At 32.6% G+C, this 26,088-nt stretch overlaps 4 protein-coding genes and 1 pseudogene across 5 annotated transcripts; 1 reads left to right on the top strand and 4 right to left on the bottom strand.

Moving 5' to 3' along the window:
• Window positions 1-2,147: 2,147 nt before the first annotated feature.
• On the top strand, window positions 2,148-4,078 carry LOC106378810. Its single transcript, XM_013818877.2, has 2 exons — window positions 2,148-2,254; window positions 2,743-4,078. Exons 1-2 carry the CDS (start codon window positions 2,148-2,150, stop codon window positions 4,076-4,078), a joined length of 1,443 nt encoding a protein of 480 aa, XP_013674331.2.
• Window positions 4,079-4,155: 77 nt separating this feature from the next.
• LOC106380230 (major pollen allergen Ole e 10-like) lies at window positions 4,156-5,602 on the bottom strand. 2 transcript variants are annotated; one of them, XM_022707990.2, is made up of 2 exons: window positions 5,035-5,602; window positions 4,156-4,786 (listed from the first exon to the last, which is right to left on the bottom strand). In XM_022707990.2, exon 2 carries the CDS (start codon window positions 4,748-4,750, stop codon window positions 4,391-4,393), a length of 360 nt encoding a protein of 119 aa, XP_022563711.2. In that variant the 5' UTR covers window positions 4,751-4,786; window positions 5,035-5,602; the 3' UTR covers window positions 4,156-4,390. The 2 variants fall into 2 exon arrangements, with proteins under 2 accessions (XP_022563711.2, XP_013675489.2); XM_013820035.3 differs by having other exon boundaries at window positions 4,156-4,752; window positions 5,035-5,575.
• Window positions 5,603-7,020: 1,418 nt separating this feature from the next.
• Window positions 7,021-11,422, bottom strand: LOC111209156 (protein JINGUBANG-like). Its single transcript, XM_048764520.1, has one exon. It carries the CDS (start codon window positions 10,642-10,644, stop codon window positions 9,259-9,261), a length of 1,386 nt encoding a protein of 461 aa, XP_048620477.1. The 5' UTR covers window positions 10,645-11,422; the 3' UTR covers window positions 7,021-9,258.
• Window positions 11,423-11,759: 337 nt separating this feature from the next.
• LOC106378813 (putative F-box protein At1g57580) lies at window positions 11,760-13,200 on the bottom strand. Its single transcript, XM_013818880.3, has one exon. It carries the CDS (start codon window positions 12,984-12,986, stop codon window positions 11,916-11,918), a length of 1,071 nt encoding a protein of 356 aa, XP_013674334.1. The 5' UTR covers window positions 12,987-13,200; the 3' UTR covers window positions 11,760-11,915.
• Window positions 13,201-20,372: 7,172 nt separating this feature from the next.
• LOC106369650 lies at window positions 20,373-25,200 on the bottom strand (annotated as a pseudogene).
• Between the last annotated feature and the right edge of the window lie 888 nt (window positions 25,201-26,088).

Raw genomic sequence — 26,088 nt, 5'->3', positions numbered from 1 at the left:
CGGCCGTAGCTTCTCTGGTGAAGCTCTTCGTCGCTGCGCCTCCGGTGAAGCTCTCTGCCGCTGCGCCTCTAATGAAGCCTTCGGCCGCTGCGTCTCCCGTGAAATTTATTTGCCGTTGCATCTCCACTTGAAGCCTTCTCTAGTGAAACCTTAAGTTATATATGTTGTAGGATTGACAAGTCATATAAGATCTTCATTAACCGTGTACATATTATATTGCTTGTATAACAACTTGATACTAAAAAAAAATCCAGTTTTAGTCTCAAGTAACTCATTTTATAAAGGTGTATATATTATATTAGCTGTCTAACAATTTGTCATTTACCAAAGAAAACATTTCCAAAGCATTATTTGTATATTTATTTCATATATCATAGCTATGAGCTTGATTCTTATGATAGCAAAGAATGTGATATTCAAAATCGAACGAGTTTATCTAAATAACTTGTTTGTTAACCGTGCAAATATTCTATTAACTGTCTAATAACTTGACAATACAAACAAATCAATTGTTATCCCAAATAACTCATCTTCTAACCGTGTATATATTATGTTAGCTGTCCAAGTCACTTAGACGTCTAACCTTTCTTAGTGCGAGGTAAATTTATTTTTAGCTGAGCTTTGTCTATTTTATCTGGTTACAACATTTTTCAAATATTTTGTATTCCCTTTTGGTGAAACTAATATTATTTTAAAAAAAACACATAAATTTTTAGTAGGGTATACACCATCTTAGTATAACATTTGTAATTATTCATATGTTTGTCTAATAGAATTTACAAATAATATTTGTATTTTGAATGTTAAATTTCAATTAACTTCAATGGAAATATCAAAGAGCTTTTACACAGCCTAAGGTAAAACAAGTTTTGATGATACTAAGTCATTTAGACGTCTAACCTTTCTTATTGTGAGCTAAAACTATTTTTAGCTGAGCTTTGCCTATTATATCCGGTTAACAACATTTTCAAATATTTTGTATTTCCTTTTGTTGAAACTAATATTATGCTTAAAAACACACATAATTTTTTAGCCGGCTATACACCATCTTAGTATAACATTTCAAATTATTCATATGTTTGTCTGATTCAATTTACAAATGATATTTTTATTTTGAATGTTAAACTTCATTTAACTAGCTTGCAACCATCATGTTTTATATTTTTTCATTTACCTAACTTTATATGGATATCTACTATTGTATTTTATTTAAGGTTATCTATTAGAATATATGTAAAAATAATGTGTTAGCGATGAAAATATATAATTAGCCGTCCAGGTTTTGTTAATTGGCCAGTAATATTTTTTATGCAAGTTTGTAACCCGCACATATGTCTTTCAGATCCATTGCTGATGTGTATTTGCGTCACTTTGAACCACTGGGAATTTCTTCTACCACCAAAAGCTACACCGCCACCGAAGTTGCTTGAATTTAATCTACCAAAAACTAGCAGTGATCATTGATCTAGGTTTCTAATTTTGGATGAAACTATTGGCTATAACGGGAAGAAAAGCTCACATCTGATATCTATCACACTCTTCACGATGAACAAACGAGGAATTCGATGGAGAAATAAACCTACAATAATAACAAAGAGTTCATAATCTATAGGTGTACTGTGACCACTGTTAATAAAAGGAAAACAACAAAATCTTCTCCGAGAATTTAACACAACAACCGAACAACGTGGATCGTCGTGCAATCTTAGTTGTTAAGGATTCCCTGCGATTGCTGGAATAATCTTCTCAGATAAAAACACGACGGAGGAGTAGATATGGAAAGGATTGTGGAAGAGAAATCAAAAAGTTTCACTAATTCTTTACATGGTTTCTCTGTCTAAAGAAAAACTAAACAAAACCTTAACTAAATCTATAAAATATCTTCCAAATCCTACTACTGCACACCTAAAAACCTACTTGCCTAAAGATTAAAACGAAAGTAGCTTAAAAGGGATAGGAAAGTCATTTATCATCACTCTGAAACACTATACAGCCTAAAGTTTTACTGTTTTTGGTATATACTTAATTTCCATGTCTTTCATTGGTTTTGAGCTAATTAGCTCTTAAAAATAGACATTAGTATAATTATTACAATAAAATAGATATTGATTTATCTTTTTATGAATGTTTTAACTAAATTACCAACGATGTCTGCTATGGTACGGCCGTTAGTAAATCGGCCGGTTGGATTCCCACGGGGTGGTTTGAAATTGATGCCATTAGGAGGAGTATTGACTATAGACAACGTTTGCAAGTAATTGTTATTTCCCGCATCCACTAGCGAATCACCAAAAATGAATGATGCAGCTAAGCCGTTTTAGTCTGCTGCGTTAGCTATTCATGAAGATCTTGATCCAAGGAAAATATGAAGAACGAGACAAAATAAATAGCTTTGTTCATTGTCATGAACTGGTTTCTAATATTGCTTGTGTTACGGGTGTTCTTTGACAAATTAGTGTTTATATAAATAACTCATATAAACTCTTTTGACGGGTTAAGAAGCTATGAAAAGCAACCTCATTTGTTCGATTTTAAACTGGATTACGTTGTTTAACAAACAAAAAGCTCTTTTCATGGTCAACATGTTTCCGATGTTAGCACTACAAAAACAAAGAGAGTTAGGACACCAAACTTTGTGGTTGTTTGTGGTTGGGTCACGAGCTATTTCCCATTATAACTACATATTAGTAATAAGCAACTTCAATATCACAAAAATTCAGTTTAAGAATATTGTTTTGATAGGAAACTTGAAGCATCAAACCCGTCTGTCTGTTCTCACGGGTGGAAGAGTATCTTACATGGTAGAGACCTATTGATAGGAAACTTTGGAAAAGCTTTAGGAAACGGATGTACTACAAGGATATGGAAAGACTCCTGGATCTCCCTAGATCAACAGTTCAAACGTTATGGCCCTATACCCGAAGCGGCACTAGACTTAACTGTCTCAGATCTTCTAACTACTGATATGAATTGGAACAAAAACAGGAATGAAGAGCTCTTACCTAATCTCTCGACACAAATCCAATGCTTACGTCCAGGCCATCCAGAAACAGAAGATATCTTCATCTGGCAGCCGCTTCCATCGAGTGTATACTCAGCAAGATCGGGCTACTGCGCTGCAGTATCACAAAAACAGACATCATGCTCAACACAAACCTTTGACTGGATACGAGATGTGTGGAAACAAGAATGCTCACCACAAATGAAAGTCTTTCTATGGTCGATCATCCAGAAAGCACTTCCACTAGGCGAAAATCTACAGAGCAAAGGAGTAAGGTCAGAGGCAGTGTGCATCAAATGTAAGGAACAAGAAACGGCGATTCATACCTTCTTTATATGCCCATTCGCACGTGAAGTCTGGGATAAAGTCCCTTTGAAAAATGTAGTTCACATAGCTACAGGAGATAACATTAAAGAGGTAATAGCCGCATTCAGAACCGCTTGCTGCCTCCCACCGACAGGTATATCCAGAACGATTCTTCCCTGGATTGTTTGGTCACTATGGACAGCAAGGAATCTACATATCTTCGAGAACAAAGTCTTATCAGCAGAGGAAGTGGCAACGAATGGTCTAAGCCTAGCTAGAGAGTGGATCAACGCACAAGGAACGGTACAACGAGTCAGAGAAGAAATACCTAGATCAATCAAGAGTAAAACTCCTCAGGCGAATCCACTCCTTGTCAGCACATGCAGATCTGACGCTGCTTGGGATAAATCATCAAAAAGGGCGGGACTTGCTTGGAGCATAACAGGAGGAACACTGAGAATCGACAGACAGGGAAGCCTCACTGAGAATCATGTCTCTTCTCCGATCGTCGCAGAAGCCCTAGCTCTCCGATCGGGTCTCATCACCGCGGTAGAACTTGAAATCCCACGGATCAGAATTTTCTCTGACAACTCAACGCTCATCCGAGCCATCAACTTCGACATGCAGACCAAGGAAATCTTCGGAATCATCCGTGATATCCATCGAATCTCCTCTGCGTTCATCGAAATTTCTTTTCATCATCTATCTCTTGATCTGATCAAAGATGTCGATCAGATTGCCAAAAGGACCCTACGCGGCCCAAATGTTTAATTTCCCTGTTTGGGCTTGACTTGGGCCTGAGGCCATGTTTCTTTAATTTCCAATTAATCAAAGTTGTGCACAAAAAAAAAAGAATATTGTTTTGATATAACATACAGTTGTATCTTCTCACGAAGATGATACATAATATATTTTACTTTTATATTAATTATAATTTTATTAAATAATTTTGACATTTATAAAACTATATTTTATATATTAATTTAAATAAAATAAAATATTATATCATCAGAATATTATCTTGAACTCCCGAAATACTAAGCATGACACTGCATACATACATATATATATATATATATGTTGTTAATAATGCACATAAATACACGGGCCATGGCTTGGGTCGTCATGAACTTCAGTGCCGGTACCACTGAAATTGCATTGCGCCTTGGTGGAACCTTCGTTCTGGTAATACAAGTTCATCACAAACGACGCATGATCTCTGAGAGTGTTTGGTTCGTAGCAGACTCCACCTGGTTGGATCGGTGTACAATCTCGAAAACCTCCTGAGTCGCTGCAACACCAATCTATAGTCGCTTGTAGTTGTTCATCTGTCGCATCAGAATTCGCCACACACCATACATTTCTTTGGGCCATGGATACTGTTGATATGAGGAGGAAGAAGAAGAGCACTGTCAATGATAAAGACATTGTTGTTGCCACCATGTCTGATTGTAGATGATATATGTTAGACGCGAGAATCTTGAATGAAATCAAAAAACAAAATGGGATGAAAAAATATTATGCGGTAGCACTTTTGAAAAAAATAAGAAAATAGACGAATACATGGAGTCAATATTTGATTATTTCCTTAATTTAATAAATCGTCCGTAGGTGAGAAGTTTTTCGTACGATTTTTGAGTTTCAGGATAAAACCACATGAAATTGTTTTGTTACACCAAAAACAGAACATCTGAACTTATTATTCACACTATATTTTTGAGACTTACTTTAAAAAACTTGAGGTATTGATGAAACTTTTGTAAGATTATTATGTATGAGTATAGATTGTTATATCTTTAATAGAAAAGAAAATATGTATATATATATGAAAATTTCACAAAGCAAAGCTACTCATAAAGTAACTTGGACATTTGTCAAAAAGTTTAATAAGCTTTAGCCATTTGTCACTAAGTTTACTTTGGTTATTAACCAAGTGTACTTAGCTTTACCATGTGTCACCAAATTGATTTATCTTAATCACTAAGATAACTTAGTCATTAAGTTTTCTTAGCTTAAACTATTTGTCTCCAAATAGACTAAATTTAGTCATAAATTAATCTTAATGATTTTTCCTTGTTTAAAGATAACTCTTTCATTTTACTTAGGCCTATGGACTTGCAAAATGTGGTGACTTTTCTCCACATAAAATACAATATTTACTTCACTTCACATCAGATTAGATTTTTACCAAATCCATTAGGCTTGTGAAAATTCTATGCACACACTTAGTTTTACTCATTCGGTTATGCTTGTAAAAATTAGTTCCAAAATCTACACTATTAAAACACCATCATTCTTATTTTTTTTTCTTTTAATGAAAAACTCAACTGACCTAAAATGTCCATACTTCTCCAAAGAAATTTTAGTTTTTATTAATGGCATATTATTTTTTTAGTTTTTAGACATAAACTTATGTAACTACTAATTCAATTCATTTTAATCATGATCCATTAAAACTTATTCTGAAAATTATAAATTTAACTTTCTTAACAGGCTTAAACCTATTGTATGATTATAAACAGAAATAAATGAATATCTACGTTAAAATTATAATAGTACTATGTTTAACTATAAAATATTAATGTCAAATTGTAATCAGATATAAATTGAAACTAAACTATTTTTTATTAACATAAAATTTATTAACCTACGTAGCAATCATATTTTAACATTTATAGTTAACTCAATTATATCATAAATGGGTATTTTACAAAAGGGGTTTTATTATTTAATTTCCAAACTATATCTTTCTTGCATGTACATACCTTGAGATGATATAATATGTGCTTCAGTCTTTAAATACATGCTTTCCACATTGATTCAGCCTCTAACATTGTATTATAGGGGAATTAAGTATCCCACAATTTTGTTTTTCAACAAAATAATAATATATTGATATCATAAGCATTTTACAAGATACAAACACAATTCAATACAACCATTGATCCAAATACAAGAAGTTGGAAATAATTTCGATGAAAGAGTAAGTACAAAAAAAAAAAAAAAAATTCGATGAAAGAGTAGAGAGTAACCATGTTTTCCATAAGAAAGTCTTGTAGGCTAACAGATGAAATCTGTTATGCCCCTCTTTGACATACTTTTTATGGCTATCATCTCTTGGATGAAACTCCAAAATGCACTTGACAATGCTTCTGCAAATAATTTTGATTTAAGAATTGTTGTTGGTGTATATAGACCTTTCCTTCTCGTTGAAACCAATATATGCGACCATTCTATCAACATTACCCCATGCTGATGAATGATTAAATATCCATGTCAAATATGGTATAAGAAATGCGGTAGTTTAGGTAAATTCCCAAAATTAAAAGGTTTAGAAAATATATACTTGTAAGAATACATCATCATTGTTTGTAGTACTTTGCATTTCATATAGCGAAATATTCAATAATATTTAGAAATTATGTTACCTCTCTATTTTTAACATAAAAATCATGTTATCTCAAATACAAAATTTTTAGAACAATGTGTGCGTATTTCAATGGTCCATACAAAGCCAGGTTGTTTTTTTTTGGGAACTTATAAAGACAAATTGTTTATATCGAGATATGTTCTAAACATAGGGAATTTTACACATACTCGTCAAAAATACTGTAAGCGTATATATAATATTCTTTGACTAAAACTTCCATAGTTACATGTTGATTTTCTTCTAAAAACGTTTGATGCAGTCTATTATATACTTTTTGCTTTATTTAACTGATAATACTCTCATACATTTCATACGAATGTTTTATCTTATGTGATGTACAAAACCAAATAATTTCTAAATCGATATTTTAAGGAATGGTAATGGATCAGTTGCACGGATCGTGCTGCAAAGGAAAGGCCTTAGAGCATCATTTAGCTTATGCAAACTCACTTAAGTTTCTCAGATATTAGAGAATGTGTTTTACCATTCACTTGTGTTTCTATTAGTTTTATAAATAACTAAATAATAAAAGAGTAGTGCGGGACAGAGTGCGGGAGAGTTTTGGTCTTCAACCACACCCGTATTTAACAAGAGATGAATATTGTGTGGTTAGAAGAGTACGCTTCGAATGGTAACAGCGGTTTGAGCGGTACGAGACAAACGGATTGGATAATGCGGTACTTCTCAACTGCGGTTTGTATAAGAGAAACGCATAATGCGGAACAACTGCGGATCGTCTAAAATAAACGGTTCAAAACAAAGTATGAATGGTGACAAATATAATGAATAGTGCAACTCAGAGAAGTATTTATATTTTCAAACTAAAAAATTGGTGGAACTAATATAATTCTTTTAAAAGTATTTTATACATTTGAAATATAAAACTAAATACGCTATTAGTGAATTTTTATAACTAATATCTTGTGTTATTTTAAAATTATAATTGCATTAGATGTTGTTTAAACAAAATTAAATAAATTATAATATTTATTATATTTTTACAATAAAAATAACTTTTTTACAATAAAAATAACTTTTTTACAATAGTATACACTTTTTTTTTCTGTTCAACAACAGTAATCATTTTGAACCACACCATATTTATCTCTTGTTAAACATGGGTGTGGTTGGAGACAAAAACTTTCCCGCACTCTGTCCCGCACTACTCTCTTATTATTTATTTTATTTATAAAATTAATAAAAACACAAGTGAATGGTAACACATATTCTCTACCGCCGTGCGTTCTTTTCATTCCGCAAGTAACATCCGAGGCCATTCGAAGTTGTATACTATTGCTGAACAGAAAAAGAAGAAAAAAGTGTACACTATTATAAAAAAAGTGAATTTTACCATAAAAATATAATAAATATTATAATTTATTTAGTTTTGCTTAAACAACATCTAACACAATTATAATTTTAAAAATAAAACAAGATATTAGATATAAAATTTCGCAATAGCATGATAAATTTTACATTTCAAATATATAAAATAATTTTTTTAAAATTATATTAGTACCACCAATTTTTTAGTTTGAAAATATAAATATATCATATGTATTCCGCAATTATACTATTCATTTTATATGTCACCATTCATACTTCGTTTTGAACCATTTATTTGAGACGATCCGCAGTTGTTCCGCAATATGTGTTTTTCTTATACAAAACACAGTTAAATCATACTGCAGTATCCAACCCGTTTGTCCCGCACCGTTTCAGAGCCTTTAAATAAGTTTCTCACGACAATTTTTAAAAAATAAAAAGAAAAAAGAAAATTTTGAATCATTGAATATATTTGTATATGAGTCTTTCTAACCAGAGACAGTCTTTCTATTTCTCTTCCTCTTTTTCATTGTTTCAGATTATTTTAATGGCTAAAGACCTACCGAGATCGTGGGTATAAGATAATGATTAATAGAAGGAGGCTTCCTAGCGGAATATAAGAAAGCGTCTCTTAATTTTTAACTAAAAAAAGTTAAGAATTGGTTTTTAGCTTTTTTAGTTAAAAATTTAGAGACGGTATCTTATATTCTGCTAAGAACCCCACCCTAATAACCTCCATTAATCATGCTCTAAAACCTATATTAAAAAAGAGTTTCTCTGTCATAATATGCATAGCTTTTTAATTTGTCTGAGCTAAACCAAAGTTGATTTAAAATTGAGAATAACCGTATAGTTAACTGAATACTATAATTTCAGTATTTTTTTGTCCGAACAGAGTATATCCGCCGAATATACGACCTTATAAAATATATTCTAGAACAGTGTTAGAACATGATTAATGGGAGAGATCTTTTGGGGTTCTTAGAGCATGATTTGGTATTTTTATGTTAAGATGTGTCTTTTATATTTTTTATTTATGAAACGTTTTTTTAGTTAAAAATTATGAGACGTATACATGCGTTGATCATGGTCTTATAAACTGTTGGATCAATCTTTTTTTTTTTGGATCAATCTCTTTTACATAATAAACATTTAAATAATATAGTGTTTTTCGCTTGCGTACAAAAATATATAACTATTTATTGTGGCTAATTCTCCCTTGAGCCGAGAAGCTAGGAGCCACCGTTAACCTAGAAGAACCACCAGACGAATCTGTCATAAATTCCAACGGCGGAGAATTCTCCGAAACACGCCACATCTTCACCGACCTATCTAAACTCCCACTGTACACAATCCACCGTCTCTCACCCGATACAGACTCTTGATCTCTCTCCACGGCCAAACACTTCACCGGACCTGCATGTCCTGTCAAAACCGAAACACACGCGTGCTCTCCACCTCTGCCGCCACCACCACCGCGTTCGGGTCTCCTCCAAACACGAATCCCAAGATCAGCAGAACCACTAAACAACAAATTCCCCGCCGCGAAGAGACAAAGAACAGCGAGTTTATGCCCTTTCAAAATGCCGCCGTTTTTCATATTATCATCCCGTTCCCAAAAGTTAACGGTTCCGTCAGATGAACCGCAGTAAATTAACATCCCGCTCTGATCAACCGCTATCGCCGTCACGGCGCAGTCTTGTTTCAATAACGTTTCGGAGAAGAAATGTTTCGTCTCCTTGGCTTGATCCTCTCTCCTCCACACTTTAACCGAACCATCCGCTGAACCGGAGAAAACCAAACCGTCAAAACCCGCGACGACCGCGTTCACCGCGTCATCGTGCGCGTTCACCGACTCCAAGCATCTGAGGTCAGAGACTCTCCACACTTTAAACGTTTTATCCCACGACCCCGAATACAAAAGCCTCCTGTCTTCGCTTAACGCTAGACACGAGATGGCGTCAAGATGTCGGAACCCTTGCGCGCTTGTGCTGGTTCGGTTCCGTCTCATGAAACCCAAGTAAGAGGAAGAGGCTATGGAGTTTTTGATGTAGTCTCGGATAAGCGGCATGGTGCCAACGCGACGGAACACGCTCGAGTCTTTAGACGAGACTTTCCAAACGCGGATCTTCCCGTCTTGATGTCCGGTGAATATCTTGTCTGCTGCAAGAACAATAGCTTTAACCAACCCGCTGTTGGATTTGAAAGTGGAGAACTCGATGTGGTTTTTCCAAACCCTAATGTTCTTGGAGTCAGATCCTGTGAAGAGTAAATCGCCAGAGGTAGCTAAAGAATAGATGTGGCCTTCTTCGCGGACCAGGGATCCCATGAGAATGTTGGGAGAGTAGTTCTTAGGTTCTTTGGCGTGCGACGCCGTGGATTTTGACGCAGAAGAACGTGGCGGTTCTATGACGTTGGGATCGACTTGTACGGACCATGGTGATTTGGACAATGGAGAAGAGCAGCTTTCAGAGGGAGTTACATCGACGTATGTTATGTCGTAAAGGTCAGGGTCTGGATCAGTTTCTACTTTCTTTAGTTTTGTAAATTTCTGGCTGTTGGTGTCTTTGCTTGAAGGCATTTCAAAAACAAATTAGGCTTGAAGAAGAAGAAACAAAAGATTGGAGATGATGGTGCCTATCTTGAATTTATGGATAGTTGTGTGTTCTATATATAGTTCATACAAAATCACAACCGTTTAAATCGGAAGAACCCTCCATAGTTTTTTTTAGAGATGAATACAAATAATAGTTGCATCTATCTAAATTTGTTAAATATATCTCATAGCAAAAGGAATTGCATCATCATTGCGATCTTCTTGATTTCTATATCCTCCATTATCACTGTTATAATTAACTAGCATAAGAAGCATTCATTATAAAAACACATTAGGACAACTTTTATATGTTGAAGTTTTTTGGTTGGGGTCGGCCCAGAATATAAACCACCTAGCCTGTTGATTAAGACATGGCATTTTTAGTTTATTTTCCTGTTAATGTATATAGATAAATAATATTGATAGTTTTATAGTTAGAAGAATATTGCTAAGGTATTTTTAGTTAAGTTTTTTCATTGTTTTGCGGATTATGAGCACCTTATTAATAATAAATTCGATTTATAATAGATTTATAATCTAAAACTAAATGGTAATGAGTGGATTGACATTATTTATGTATATATTAGTTAATTGTTTTTCAATTACCAATGTAAGATTTTCATTCATTCATTGATTCTGTACTATGTGAAATTTAATTAGAATTAGTGAAAATTTAATTAATATAAAATCAATTGATGATAAGTAAGTAGATTATATCAATTTATATTAGTTAATTATTTTTCTAAAACTATGTGAGATTTTCATTCATTCAACTTTCAATTTCTTTCAAATAGTTTTTTTTAAAGTTTTTGTCACAAAATAGCTCTCAAAAAATAAAATGATCAAAATAGCTCTTTTTATTTTGAAAATTTTAATTTTAATTTTTTATTTTTAAAAATTTGAACTTATCCCCAAAACCCAACCCGTTAACTCTAAATCTTAAGTCTTAGATTAGTTAACCCTAAGTGTATAAATGTATATTTACTTTTTAATAAAACATCTTTTGGTCATTTTTCTCTTTTAGAGTCTATTTTTGTGAAAATAAACTAAAAAAAATAATATCTAGGAGAATTTTTCGAAAAAAAAGAAGAAAACATAAAACAGTACCATGTTCATCAACCAAAAGACACATGCATGTTCCTCGCTTAATACGAATGTGTCTACTACACAGTTCGTTTGTGTTGGTATGTTGCTCATACAAATAATATCCTCAAAAGTAATCTCATCTCTTCTGACGAGCTTCCATCAACAAGTTGCTACTCCACCTTTTCTGATGAGCTTCCATCAACAAGTCCCATAATCAATCTTAGAGAGGAGATGCGTCTATCACCACAAGCCAATATCTCATCAAGTCCTACCACAGAAGACGACGACGGCGTGAATAGAAAAAAATCTCGATTTGCATCGCACCACGTTGGAACCGAACCCATGACTGCCCACTTGCTAGCACTCAAGTCGTACACATGAACTACTCCATCATAACAAGTTCGTAACACTAAACACTTTCCGTTGTAAGCTTCTACGTACCAAGTAACTATTTTGTCAATCACTCCGTTCTGGATCTGCTTCTCGAGGACCCATTTGGGATCACTGAGAATGTTCTCATTGGCTGATACCAAAGTCAAGCTATTAACTCCGGGTGCAAAGAGCGTTCTCGAAGTCAATCCCCGGGGGAAGTCAGTCTGGATCAGCCGTGCTTGCTCTGTTTCGGGGTTGAAAGCTATGATGCTTCCGTCGTTTCTTAGCCAGTGAAGAGACCCGTTCAAGTAAACAGGGTTCTTCATACGGTCATCAAGATTGTTTGTGTGGCAAGTAAGTGTAGTTTTTGAATATGTCCATGAGTCTCCGGCGTTAATCTCGAAACCATACTTCGTTTGATCGGTTTTTGCCATCTCGAATATGTACACAACTTTGAAATTCTGTGTGGTTCGATCAAGCTGATTAACCGCGAGCCCTAGCTGCTTTCTCTTGTCCCGACGAGTCAAGAATCGAAACTTCTTCCTAATGGGGTTTGTCACGCATAGACGACCATCAATGAAAAGTAGAAGAAGGCCTGAGCAGCATTCCAAAATATGACACTCCATTAACCTGTTTTTGGTTTTATGTGACCTAGAACCGCTGTGTGGGTGGTGGTAGACTAGGTAAGGTGAGCCATAAGTGGAGATATGAAGCAAACTGGATTTTATCTGAGAATAGTATTCAGATACAAAAGAAGGATCGTGTATATGGGACTGGAGTGATGTATTTGTGCAACACAACATAGCCAGAGCTCTGAGATCTGTCTTGAAGAGAACCTTGTTCAAGAGATGGCCAGGCAAGCTGTCCATTATCGGAGAAATTAATTGGGGTTTTGTTATGATGCTAGGTGTGTTCGTTTTTTTTTCTTTTTTGTGTGTTTGTGTTTGTATTTATATATAGTACCTACGAAAATTCCAAGAAGAAATTTGATTTGCAAATTTATAAATTAAGTATAAAAAGGGAAAAGATCTAATAGTTTGTTTATTAAAAAAGAAAAAGTAAATTTGACTCTTAATTATAAATTTGACTCTAATTTTGTTTAAAAACTAGTTTAAATTTCATACTTATTTTGCATTTAAGTCATTTATTATCAAAAACAGTACTTATCAAAATGTCATTACTATATTCTTCAACTGAGCAGGAAAAATAAAAAATAATGATTTTGCCTTTAGACAAACTTAATTTGTACAACCACTACTTTGTAGTAGATCTGACCACTACAGTGTTAAAGGCTTTCATTGGGAGTATATGAACAGCCAATGATGATGGCGGAGGTGTAGACAAGGGCGGAAGGAGAAGGAGGTAGTGGTGTAGGTGACCAGGAGTATACGAATCTCGTTTGGTTGCTGTGGTTTGACGGAGGCAAAGGAGGTGGTGGTGTAGGAGACCAGTTTACCCTAATTTGCTTTGCTTTGGTTTGTATGATAATTGGTTTCTAATACCAGCTTAATTTTGTAACCAGTTAACCGATATGTAGTTTGGGTTGTCAATAAAATATATTCTAATTACAAATTTCTTTTTTATTTTAATTAAATTTTCTTTTAACATGAAATACCTTTTATTTAATTTACTTAGGCTTTGAATAGTGACCAAGGGACGAAAGGGAACACTGAATTCCTTATCATTCCAAAAAAAAATCAACATTCACAAGGAATAATTTTTCCTTCTTATTCATCTCCATTCCTTTTTTTGTAGAGAAATATAGAACAAAAGCATTCCTTGTTAAATTTGATAAGGAACAATCATTCATTTTCATTCCTGCAATTTTATTCCTATATGTTCATTTCCTATTCGTTCCTCGTGTTCCCGAAAATGTCACCAATCGGAGTCTTAAACTAATTAGTTTTATAAATATAATTAAAACATATAAAAGCCACGCAATAACTATAATTTATTTGGTAAGTATTTGTTAATTGCCACAAATACGAAGTGACTACTTACAGATGTGTGACAGAAATATTGTCACAAATTGTCTCGTACTTACTAACGTATTTGTGCGTAACACTTTGTGTCAGTTTTGTGACAACTTTATCTAGTAACAGTTTGTAACAAAACTGATACTATTGTAATTGTCTCTATAGTTGTGACATTTTTATGACTAAGTTGAATTTGTGACGACTTTATTGTGACCTTTCAGAAACCGTCACATATCGGTCACAATAGATAATATGTGACAAATTATTTGTATATTGTGACTAAAAACATTGTCACAATATCCATTTATTCTTGTAGTGCATGTTTTATATATCCCATAAACATAAATTTATTTCTCTTCGGTAAAATATATATTTAATTATTTATATACTTAATTAATTAGAAGCTCAATAGATTTTTGTAAGAAAATTTTCACTTTGACCAAATTTACTTAACTTTCATAGATTTAATAGAAATTTGTTATATTTAGTTTCTTCGGCCACATATTTACTTAATTTTTACGGATTTATACAAGGTTTCTAGGTTTATTTTTCTTTGACCACTGATTTATTTAGTTTTGATAGAGTTAATTGGGTTTCGTTAGATTCTTTGACCACTAATTTACTTAATTTTGACAGATTTAATTAAATTTTGATAGATTTGATCTGACCATAAATTTATTTAGAGCATCTCTAATGTTTAACTTTCTCTTCCTCCAAATTTGAATTTCTTAGAAAAATAAAGTAACATATTCTCCACTGGTTTTCTTTATATTTTCTTCAAAAAAAAATTATAAATATATTCTCCAATGTTAAGATTGCCATTATGTTCCTTTGAATCCGAGTGATGTAGTTATCTGTTTATGATTGTAGTTGCTTTTACTCATACTCATACTCATATACCATCATGATGATTTGATTAGGTGGTTGCTGATAGAGGACCTAAGATCAAGTACTTTGTATCTATCAAGTTTTGGTAAGATCAATCCTAATCAAGATTGTTCTGATCGTATATCTTATTACCATTGTTAGATACCAAGAATAATATTCTTTGGTATCTAACAACCAGTGTCATATTTGTGCTAGTGGCTTGTTGATTTGCTTCTGGTTGTGTATTGTTTTAAACCTCCATGCTTCCTCTTAATATTCTTGAATGTTCATGAAATGCATGAGACGATCATTTCAAACAGTCTATTCTACGAATGAGTTAGTTGTGAAGACAAGAAACGTCATTTGCAAAACTAATTTATATCATCCATGGAAAATTATGATTTTCTGACGAAGATTTAGTAGAATGATATTAATTTTCGTCACATATTATTGTCTGTCAAAAATTTCATCAATTCTTTGCCTAATGTTTAACTAATGTATTTACTTTTGAGATATTAAAGCATGTCCATCCATAGAATTTAAGTAAAGTTAAAAAAAAAACAGTTTAGCGATAAATAATAATAATTAAAAACTAAATAAGTATTGAAATACTATTGAGTTAAAGTTCACATCTTGAGATACTCATTTAATTTTAATTATTACTAGATCTCGACCCGCCCAACCGCGCAGATTTTTGTTTTCATTTATTTTTATATAAACATTTTGTTTTCAATTCTAAATTATTATAATATATATGTGTCTATCAATTTTTAAAACATAATAAGTTTACGATATATACTCATTTAATTTTAATTATTATTTGTCAATAGATATTTTTAGAGAATTACATGGGTGCTTCTAGGCCTGGGACGGATCCAGATATCTGGAAAATTCAGGGTACCCGGATCCGGATCCGTGAATTTAATATCAGGATCCGGATTCGTGATTTCCGAATATCATTCTATTACCCGCGGATATCCGTATCCGGATCCGGATCCGTAAAAATAATTAAAAATACTAATTTTTTAATATACTACATAAATTAAATATTTATAAATATATTTATATATGTCTATAATATTGTAAAAACCAAAATATAATATTATAAGATTAATTCATGTATAAATATTAATATATCAAATATAAATATTTATGAAATTTAAAAATTTAATGTGTTTTAAAAATACGGATCCTGATCCGGATATCCACACCTAAAAATTAAGATATCCGGATTCGGATTCGGTTTGGACGGATCCAAGATTTTACTATCCGGATTCGGATCCGTGCACTCCGAATATCTTATTTTCGGAGCGGATCCGGAGCAGATCTCGGATAGAATCCAGATCTCGGATCGAATCCGGATCTCGGATCGAATCCGGATCTCGGATAATAAGTCTCAGGCCTAGGTGCTTCTATAGAAGAGTCTCTAGCTAGAAAAAAGTATAAAACAATGAGAATTCGGCCAAAAAAAATATCAACTTTATACGAATTGCCAAAAGAAACATGAACTTTTGAGCTGACCAAAAAAACACCAAACTTTCATTGACTTTAGAATTAATTAACAATATTTTCGTTGACTTGCCAATTTAGCACGCCGTCAACAAATTTAACAGAAATATTTGACATCGTTTATTGTTGGCGTTAAGTGAAACGGCGTTAAGTGAAACGACGTCGTTTTATATGATTTGAAATTAAAAATATATAGACCCCTGGATTTGAACCCAGGTTGGTTGGTCAAATGGCAAGGTATTTTAGCACTAGGCTACTCACATTTTCAATGTACTTACTAGCATGTTTAGTTTTATTTGGTACATATTAAATATAAAAAATTCTCTAAAAACTTAATAAGATCTTTAAAATTCCAAAAAAATAAAAAATAAAGAAGATTTTTATAAAAAAATTATTTTTCTTTTTAAAAAATAAAAACTCTTCCAAAATTTTCTAAAAACTTAAAAAGATCTTTAAAATTCCTAAACAATTGAAAAAATATAGAATTTTTTTATAAAATTAATTTTGAAATTAAAATAGAAAATAAAATTTTATTTTTTCTTTTCATAAAATAAAAAACTTCCAAAATTTTCAATTTTTTTAATACATTTGCTAAAAGTTGAAATTAATTATACACACATAAAAAGTTGATAATTGTAATTTTAATTTTTTGCATTTTATTATAATTTTTTAAAAAATTGGATTTTTTTTAAAAAATGAAAATTTTGGAAACTTTTTGACTTTTTAAAGAAAAAAAATATTTTAATTTTAATTCAAAATTAATTTTATGAAAATTTTGGGAGATTTTTTTCTTAAGAAATATAAAATTTTATTTTTGTAAAGAAAAATAAAATTTTATTTTCAATTTTAATTTCAAAATTAATTTTATAAAAAATTTCTTTATTTTTTTCAATTTTTTGGAATTTAAAGTTCGTTTTAATTTTATAGAAAATTTTGGAAGAGTTTTTATTTTTTAAAAAGAAACATAAAATTTATTTTCAATTTTAATTTCAAAATTGATTTTATAAAAAATTTCTTATTTTTTAATTTTTTGGAATTTTAAAGATCTTTTTAAATTTTTAGAGAATATTTTTATATTCAATCAGTACCAAATAAAAGTAAACATGTTAGTAAGTACGTTGAAAGTTCTACTAGCCTAGTGATAAAAGACCTTGCCATTTGACCAAACAACCTGGGTTTGAATCCAGGGGTCTACATATTTTTAATTTCAAATCATGTAAAGCGACGTCGTTTCATCTCATTTGAAAACGACGTCGTTTCACTTAACACCAACAATAAACGACATCAAATATTTCTGTTAAATTTGTTGACGGTGTGCTAAATTTGGCTAGTCAGCGAAAACATTGTTAATTAATTTTAAAGTCAATGAAAGTTTGGTGTTTTTTTGGTCAGCCCAAAAATTCATGTTTCTTTTGGCAATTCGTGCAAAGTTAAGGTTTTTTTTGGGCGAATTCTCGTAAAACAATTAAACAGTATAAAACAATTAAACAGTAAGGGAGAAGGACGTTAGATAGAAAGAATTGTCTCTAAACGAAGGTACTTTCTATCGTTCTAAAGAAACTATGAAGCCATGTGTCTTCTTCCAATTCACATGCTTTTTTTTTACATTCTAAATTTAATTATTCAACCAAATTATTAATATAATTATATGAAAGACTCATTGTTGATAAATTGACCACTAGTGATGCTCTTAGAACACCCGAGGCGTGGAATTCTCAACAAGTTTGTAACGATTATAATGAAAAAGAGAAAATGTAAAGGATAGAGAGACGAACCTTGAAGAAATAGACTTTCGACAAAATTGAAAACTTATTTTAAATGTGTCACTGTATTATTAGTTCATTTTTGCTGTTGTCCTTTATATTTTAAAATCTACAACTAAATAGTAACAAATATAATGATGAAATATTTAAGAGGGTACCTAACCAGAGACAATCTCCGATGTATTTTCTTATTTTTACCTATAAAATAAAAGAACTCTATAATAGAAATGAGTTTTGGTCCAATATATTACTTTAAAATAGAGATCTACAAATATAGAAGAATACTATTTCTTTCTCAATAAATAGAAAAAACAACAATTTATATTTTAGAGATAAAAATAGAGATTTTAGAATGATTTTACCTCTAAATGCTATTATAAAGATATAAATAGAGATAAATTGGAAATATTCTAAGGGCTTGTCCAACTGGAAGTTGTAATGAATATCTAATGATTTAGAAAAATAAGAAAAATACAAAATTAGGAGAGAAAATACCCATAAATTCTCAATTAAGTCTCTGCAACGTACTTATAAGAACTCCTTTCTCCACATGTCATAATCTAATTAGTTTAACTATTTAATTTTAATTAAAATTTAATAATTCACTTATAATGTTTTAAAATAACAATTTTTGGTGTTAGTAACCTCGTTATAAGAACTCATGCGTTAATGTTGTTCTAATGATGCTCTACTTCTAGTGAGTGCTCTTACTCATAGAATGCCTATGTGGAAAACTTTCTCGTGCTGTAGAGATGTAGATTAAATAGAAAGATGCACATTGTTCGAAAAAAAGATGCTCAAAAATATAAGGGATGAATGAGTTTCAACCCAAGTAAGGTGATTTTCAGTAGGGTGGGCATTTCGGTAATTTTCTCAATTCGGTTCGGATTTGGTTCAGTTTGGTTAATTCGATTCTAGTATTTTTTCAATTGAAATAAACCATGCTTAGTTTGGTTTGGTTCGGTTCAGTTTGTGTTTGATTCGGTTTATATTCAGTTCAGTTTGTATTCAGTTCGGTTCAGTTTGTTTTTTGGATCAGTTTAATTAGGTTTTTCTTAGTTTATTTTTTTGTAAGAAAATTATATTTTAAAACATAAATTATGTAAACATAAATTATGTGAACTAAATTCAATATAAAATTGAAACAAAAACCTTTAAAAAATCACAAAAGTATATAAAAATTAAAACAAATGAAAGTTAACTAAAATAAAAAAATCAACATCGTTAGTAATGTCTCTTATCCCTTATATATTAAAGGATAATCATTGTAATAAATGCGTTACCACTAAACTGCACACATGTCACGTGTAAAAGCATTGTAATAACTGCGTTCACACTAAAATGAACACATGTCACATGTAAAGAGATTCTCAGCCAAACTCTAATGTTCACACTATGTACTTTACGATTTTTAATATACAATTTACATGCATGGTTCTTCTTTACTTTATTTTTATTGTTTACAAATAGAACTGGACAAATTATTCATAAATTTTGATTCGATTCGTTATCCGTTTTGATTCGAACCAAAAAATCTGGATATCCGTTACTCTACGAAGCAAATCAAATACTAAAATACAATATCCGTAAAAAAACAAATAAAAATATCAATATTTATAGGAATAGATATCCAATTTGATCTGTTATATGCATATATATATATACATACATATATTTAAGGAATTATATATAAGTTATATATTATAGTTTATATGAATTTTACACTATTTTTGTTTTCAAATAATTTCATTTTAAGAATTTTATTTTTCATGTATTATTTTGAAAAAATATCTTTTAATATTAATTAACAGTATCTTTATATATTTATCAACCATATTTATATACTTTTACATAAACATACATGTGCACATTGACGTGAGCACCTAATAACTAAGTATTTACGACAACTGAAATATCTAATTTTTTTGGAAGTTAAAATATTCTTTTTCTTAATGCTTATTTCACTATCAACCAAATTGTAGTAAAATGATTTGTCTTAATAATTTTCTTTTCTTTTTTTAACTATTATACGTTTAGAAACTATAATATGAAACCATTGGTTCGACATCACGACTATCTAATATTCATAACATAAAAACAAACAAATAATAGTAATTTTTGATTATCACAGGAAAAAAAGAACCAAAAACATCAAACATTTTAACCGAACAAATCAAATAAATATTGATTTAAAATGATAGTTATATTTTAGGAGATTAAAAACCAAAAAATAACCTAAAACCGAACCGATATCCATATTAAACAGATTAATGTATCCTTATTAAAAAGTAACGAAACTAATAATCACATTCCGCGCAAGGCGCAGGTTATTACCTAGTATCACTATTAAAAGACATGCAATCAATCATCTTCCATGTAACGTTATGGAGAAGAACTTTCGTTTTTAATAAAATTTGTCTTAGGTTTTAGGTTTTATGTTTAGATTTAACATCCACGTTTACATATATAAGAATATAAAAATACATATTTTTCTATTTTTTTAAATCAAATATTTTGATGATTACATATTAGTTTAGAAGAATATATATTAATGAATAGTTTAGAAGAATATAAAAATGGATAATACATGGTTTGGTATTAGAATTTTAGTATATTGGTATTACTAACATTTTTAATTTAAATAATTACAAAAACACATCGGTTTTTTGGTTCGGCTTGGTTTTAAACCAAACCGAACCATTCGGGTAGGAAAAATATTCAACCGAATGGTTTGAAATAGACTTTGGTTCGGTTTGAATCGGTTTCGGTTCGGTTGGTTCAGTTCGGTTTTTTTGCCCACCCCTTCACATTAATTTAAACTAATAAAAGGAATAATTATACCTTCTTATAGCTAGCAGAAGAAACGCATTATGAAAAATACGATTTGGACCACTTTTATATGTTGAAAAATTGAACAATGCGTTGGTTATTGTTATGTTGAATGGAGTTACGATAAAATATACAATCTGATCAAGTTCCACCACTTCATATACATGATCGAGTGTTGGAAAAAGATGTTCTCCATTAGGTTCTTGTAGATATCAATCGGTCTAGTAACCAATATTGTGCTGATATTTTGGCTAGGAGAACTTTACAATCACTATTTCAGTGGTGTATGTTCCATTCTGTTCTAACAAGATAACTGGAAAAAAAGAAAAAAATCTTCTTGATTTTTATTTTCCCCATCCTTTTAAGTCAATGTAATAAAATAAATCATAACTAGCATAAGAAACATATATATTATGAAAAGATGTTTTGGACAACTTTTTACATATTGAAAATTTGAACATGTGTTTGCTATTTTATGTTGAAGTTTTTTGTTGAGTGATTTTAAGCAAACTAGTAATGACAAGTTTTTAATTTTATTACCAAACATTATAACATTGCTAAAAAGAGAGACGACGACGGTACTTTATCTTCTCCACAACAGGTTGCTCACTTTGGAACGAATTTGTTTAAACCAGTCTTCTTTTCTTGTTGGTACTTTGCTCATACAAAAAGTTTTGTTCGGCCGATCTTTTCTTAAGTTGATTTTCAACTTCTTCGGATGAGCTTCCATCAATCAGTGCTATAATCGAGCTTAGAGAGGATATGCGTCGATTACGACAAGCCAATATCTCATCAAGTCTCACTACAGAAGACACAGACCGTGTAAACTGAAAAAAATCCTGATTTGCATCGCACCATCCCGGAACCAAACCCATGGCTACCCACTTGTTAGCACTCAAGTGGTACACATGAACTACCCGGTTGTAATCTCTACACTCAATCAACACTAAACACTTGCCGTTGTAAGTCAGAACGTTCCAATAATAAAGCTTCTTTTTGTCCATCACTCCGTTGTGGATTTGCTTCAGGAGGACCCACTTGGGTGACGATCACTGAGGATATTCTTAAGGGCATAAAAGTAAATGACTTCCTTGGTTGCCGATATCAAAGTTATGCTATTATCGCCAGCAGCAAAGAGCGTTTTCGAACTCAGTCCCCGGGGAAATATGACAGGGATAAGCACTGTCTCGAGATTGAAAGCCACAATCTATGTTGCATGGAAACTCCGTTGAAGGTCTGTTTCACGTTTCACGTTTCGGAAACGTTTCAGAATCGGAATCTCTCGGAAACTCGCGGAAACGCATTGGAAACTCGTTTCTTAAAAATCTCAGTTTGGAAACTTAATGGAAACTTGAGTTTCTATTTTGGAAACTTGCGATTCTGTTTTGAAAAGAAAACTCTTTTTATTTAATTTTATTTTAGAACAAATTATATAAATAATTAATAAATATAAGGATTAGTTTGTTATTTTGATAGCGGTCATGGAGCTAATGAAATGAGTTAAAGATGATGTTATTGATCTTTTGTTTATTTGTATTCTAAGATATACTAAACATAAAAAAAATGAACTCAAATATTAATTAATTATATATATGCATATATATTTATAGACGTTTCTAAAACGTTTTGAAAGTAAAAAAATCAAAAATCATGTTTCCATGTTTCATCAGTTTCCATGAAACCTAGGCCACAATGCTACTGTTCTTTCTCAGCCAGTGAAGAGACCCGTCTACGTAAACAGGGGGTTTCATTAGATCACTTGAGTGGCACGAAAGCGTCGTTTCCAAACGTCTCCATGAGTTTCCACCGTTGATCTCAAACTTATACGTTCTTCCAACATCGATCATGTGGATGACTTTGAAACTCTGGGTGGTTCGATCAACTTCATCAAGCGCGAACCCAATGTGCTTTTTATTTTCACGTCTAGGTACCCCAGTGAAACTCATGAACCTAGACTGATTAAAGAATCGAAACTTATTGGTAAGTGGATTCAAGACGCATAGAAGATTATCAATGACTAGTAGAAGAAGTCCAGAGCAAGATGCCAAGATATGGCTCTCCCTTAAGCTATCTTTGATTTTGATTGACCTAGAATCTCCGTTAGGGTTGTAAGAGACATAACGTGAACCATAAGTAGAGATATGAAGCAAATCGGATCCGACAGGAAAAGAGTATTCAGATTCAAAATACGGGTCGTTTATATGCGTTTGGAGGGATCTATTTGTGCAACGCATCATCGCCAGAGATCTACCATGAAGAGAATCTTGTCCACAAGATCCCTAGGTAAGCCGTCCATTATTGGAGAGACTAATTAGGGTTCTTTGATATAAAGTTTATGTTGAAAGCTATGGCTTCAGCTTTAGTCGGACGTAAATCGCATTATATCTATATATATTATCAATGGGCCACAAATCAGGTTTGTCAGCTTAATGGGCTCCTAGACTTGCCGCCCAAGCTACATGTATTTGTTGAGCAGAGCAGAAAAAAGGAAACTCGTTCTGGTTTAAAGAGAAAAAAGAAAAATAGTAACCTCCCAGGCTGTACAGATTCATCAAGCCTTGAAGATTTTTACAGTTGGTGGAGGTGGTAAGTATTTGGGTTTGCCGGAACAGTTCAGTCGGGTAAAGTGTCTGATTTTCAAGGGGTTGTTCAGAGTGTTAAGAATCAATTGGGACCTTGTTATAATCAATATTTATCTCCTGCTGGTAAGGAAATCTTGATAAAATCAGTTCTTCAAGCTAAGCCAGTGTATCCTATGAGTTGCTTCTTGCTCCCAAAAACAGCTGTTGAAGTTAACTCTCTTCTATCTGGATTCTGGTGGGGTCAAAGTGACCGTAAAAGAAAGGTATAATAGATTTCTTGGAAAATATTGTGTTTACCAAAGAAGGAAGGTGGTATGAGATTCCGTGATTTGAGAGCCTTCAATTTGGCTTTATTAGCTAAGCAAGCTTGGAAATAGTCCAGAACCCTCAGTCCTTGCTAGCAAGAATCTATAAAGGAAGATACTATAACTCGTTGACATTCTTACAGTCGACAAGTTCAACTAGTTCTTTGTATGGATGGAAATCTATACAAGAGGGTAAAAACCTTCTAAAGAAAGGTTTGGTTTTGCAAGTAAAGGATGGGAGAAACATACGGGTTTGGGAAGATCTCTGGCTTCCAGGTGTTCCTCCACGCAGATTGGTATCTCCTTGTACTCATCCTAACATGAGAGTTTCTGAATTTATAATTCTACAGCAACATGGAATGTGGATAAGTTGAATGCATTACTTCAGCATGAAGATGTCGAGTTGATCAAATCAATCAGGCTATCGAGGTTTAATATGTCAGATCAATATGTTTGGCCATATACTACAAATTTGGAATATACGGTAAAATCAGGCTACTGGACAGCTACCCATGATTTTATGGATGAAAATCCTATCATCCCTCCTGAGGGATCTTTGGTTCTAAAGGCTCAGATATGGAAGTTAGAAATTCTCCCCAAAATTCAACGGTTTCTTTGGAAAGCTATTTCGGGAGCTATACCTACTTTGTTCAGCTTTGCTCTCGTGGGATTAATACTGATCCTGTTTGTCAGAGATGCTGTTTGGAGGAAGAGGCAATCAATCATGTTCTGTTTTCCTGCCCTCATGCACAAGCTACATGGAGATGTTCAGGTTTGCCGGTATTGAACATTCAGTCTCAAAATCTTGAAGATAATATTTCTGCCTTGTTTGATATTATGAATGATGCTGACATTCCAAGTAGGATCCCAAAGCTTTCATTTTGGGTATTATGGTATATTTGGAAATCTAGGAATGAATTCCTCTTTGCTCAAAGAAATGTTCACCCCATGGAGGATATTTATGGAGCATCAGAAGCGAATGCTGAATGGAATTCAGTGTATGTTGGAAAGAAATCTACAATGGAAAATTCTACTAAACCATCCTCATGGCTGTCTCCTCCCTCAGGTTGGTTAAAATGTAATTTTGATTGTAGCTTCAGAAATGAGAATGGTACTGCTTGATTTGGATGGATCATTAGAGATGATGAGGGATCGTTTATTCTTGCTGGAATGGCTCGGGTAAATAATGTATCAAATGTGTTGCAAGGAGAAGCCTTGGGGATTATTATTTGCTATGCAACAGGTGTGGATTCGGGGTGTGGATTCGGGGTTTGAGAAAGTTTTGGTTTGAAGGTGATTGTATTGAACTTGACCGGGTAGTGAATCAAGTGGTTCTGAATCATATGCTCAACTTGGTAACGTCCTTCATGATATTCGCCATTGGATGTCCCTACTACCTGATTGTTCTTTAGGCTCGGTCAATCGTGAAAGAAATATGGAGCAGATACCTTATCACGTCATATTTTCGACGAATAAGTAGATGTTTCAAGTTTTTCAGTTCCTCCTTCTTGTATTGGCCATATACATTATAATTATCAATGAAACGTTCAAAAAAAAAAGTAACCTCCCAGGCTACATGTATTTCTCGTTATTTCCTTATCTCTTCCAAAAAAATTAAGAACTTTCATCAATATAATGAACCGCAGTCTCTCTCTCTCTCTTGTTCGTTTTCTCTCAAAACCCATGGCATTCGACGATGATCTTCCTTCTCAACTTTCAAAAGATGTCAAGAGACAAAACAGAAAAACAAAAACTGTTAGAAGCAAAGATTTTAAAACACTCATTCGCCTGCCACACGAGCTGCACATGTGGCAAGGCACAAAGGACACCACACCGTCTCTCCCAAAGCAATTAGATGCATCCAAGTTCTCAGAATGATGAAGCGACGCCATGCGCGCTCTTCAGTTCCTCGCCACCAACGGTAACTGTAACGACCCGATTCTGGTTTCAGAACTCGTTAGCTGGCTAAGGCCCAAGCAATACCCGAAGCCCCGTGATGTTTGTCTATAAATACTCATTTCTCCAGTTCTAGTAGCTTGTTTGCGTGCAAGAAAAAGAAATCAGAAGTTGAGAGAGAGAGAGAGAGAGAGAGAGAAGTGGAGATTGCACCACCTGTGTTTGCCACCGGAACCACCACATG

This window comes from Brassica napus, chromosome C8 (assembly GCF_020379485.1).
Source record: "Brassica napus cultivar Da-Ae chromosome C8, Da-Ae, whole genome shotgun sequence".
Classification (NCBI taxonomy): Eukaryota; Viridiplantae; Streptophyta; class Magnoliopsida; order Brassicales; family Brassicaceae; genus Brassica; species Brassica napus.
The sequence above is the reverse complement of the archived record's forward strand: the minus strand, read 5'-3'. Positions and strand labels throughout refer to the sequence as shown.

Excerpts from the sequence above, each read along its gene's own strand:
- LOC106378810 (XM_013818877.2), top strand. The coding sequence starts at position 2,148 with ATGTCTGCTATGGTACGGCCGTTAGTAAATCGGCCGGTTGGATTCCCA. Across the intron at positions 2,255-2,742 it reads ACTATAGACAACGTTTGCAA|GAAACTTGAAGCATCAAACC; the intron begins GTAATTGTTATT and ends TTGTTTTGATAG.
- LOC106380230 (XM_022707990.2), bottom strand. The coding sequence starts at position 4,750 with ATGGTGGCAACAACAATGTCTTTATCATTGACAGTGCTCTTCTTCTTC.
- LOC111209156 (XM_048764520.1), bottom strand. The coding sequence starts at position 10,644 with ATGCCTTCAAGCAAAGACACCAACAGCCAGAAATTTACAAAACTAAAG.
- LOC106378813 (XM_013818880.3), bottom strand. The coding sequence starts at position 12,986 with ATGGACAGCTTGCCTGGCCATCTCTTGAACAAGGTTCTCTTCAAGACA.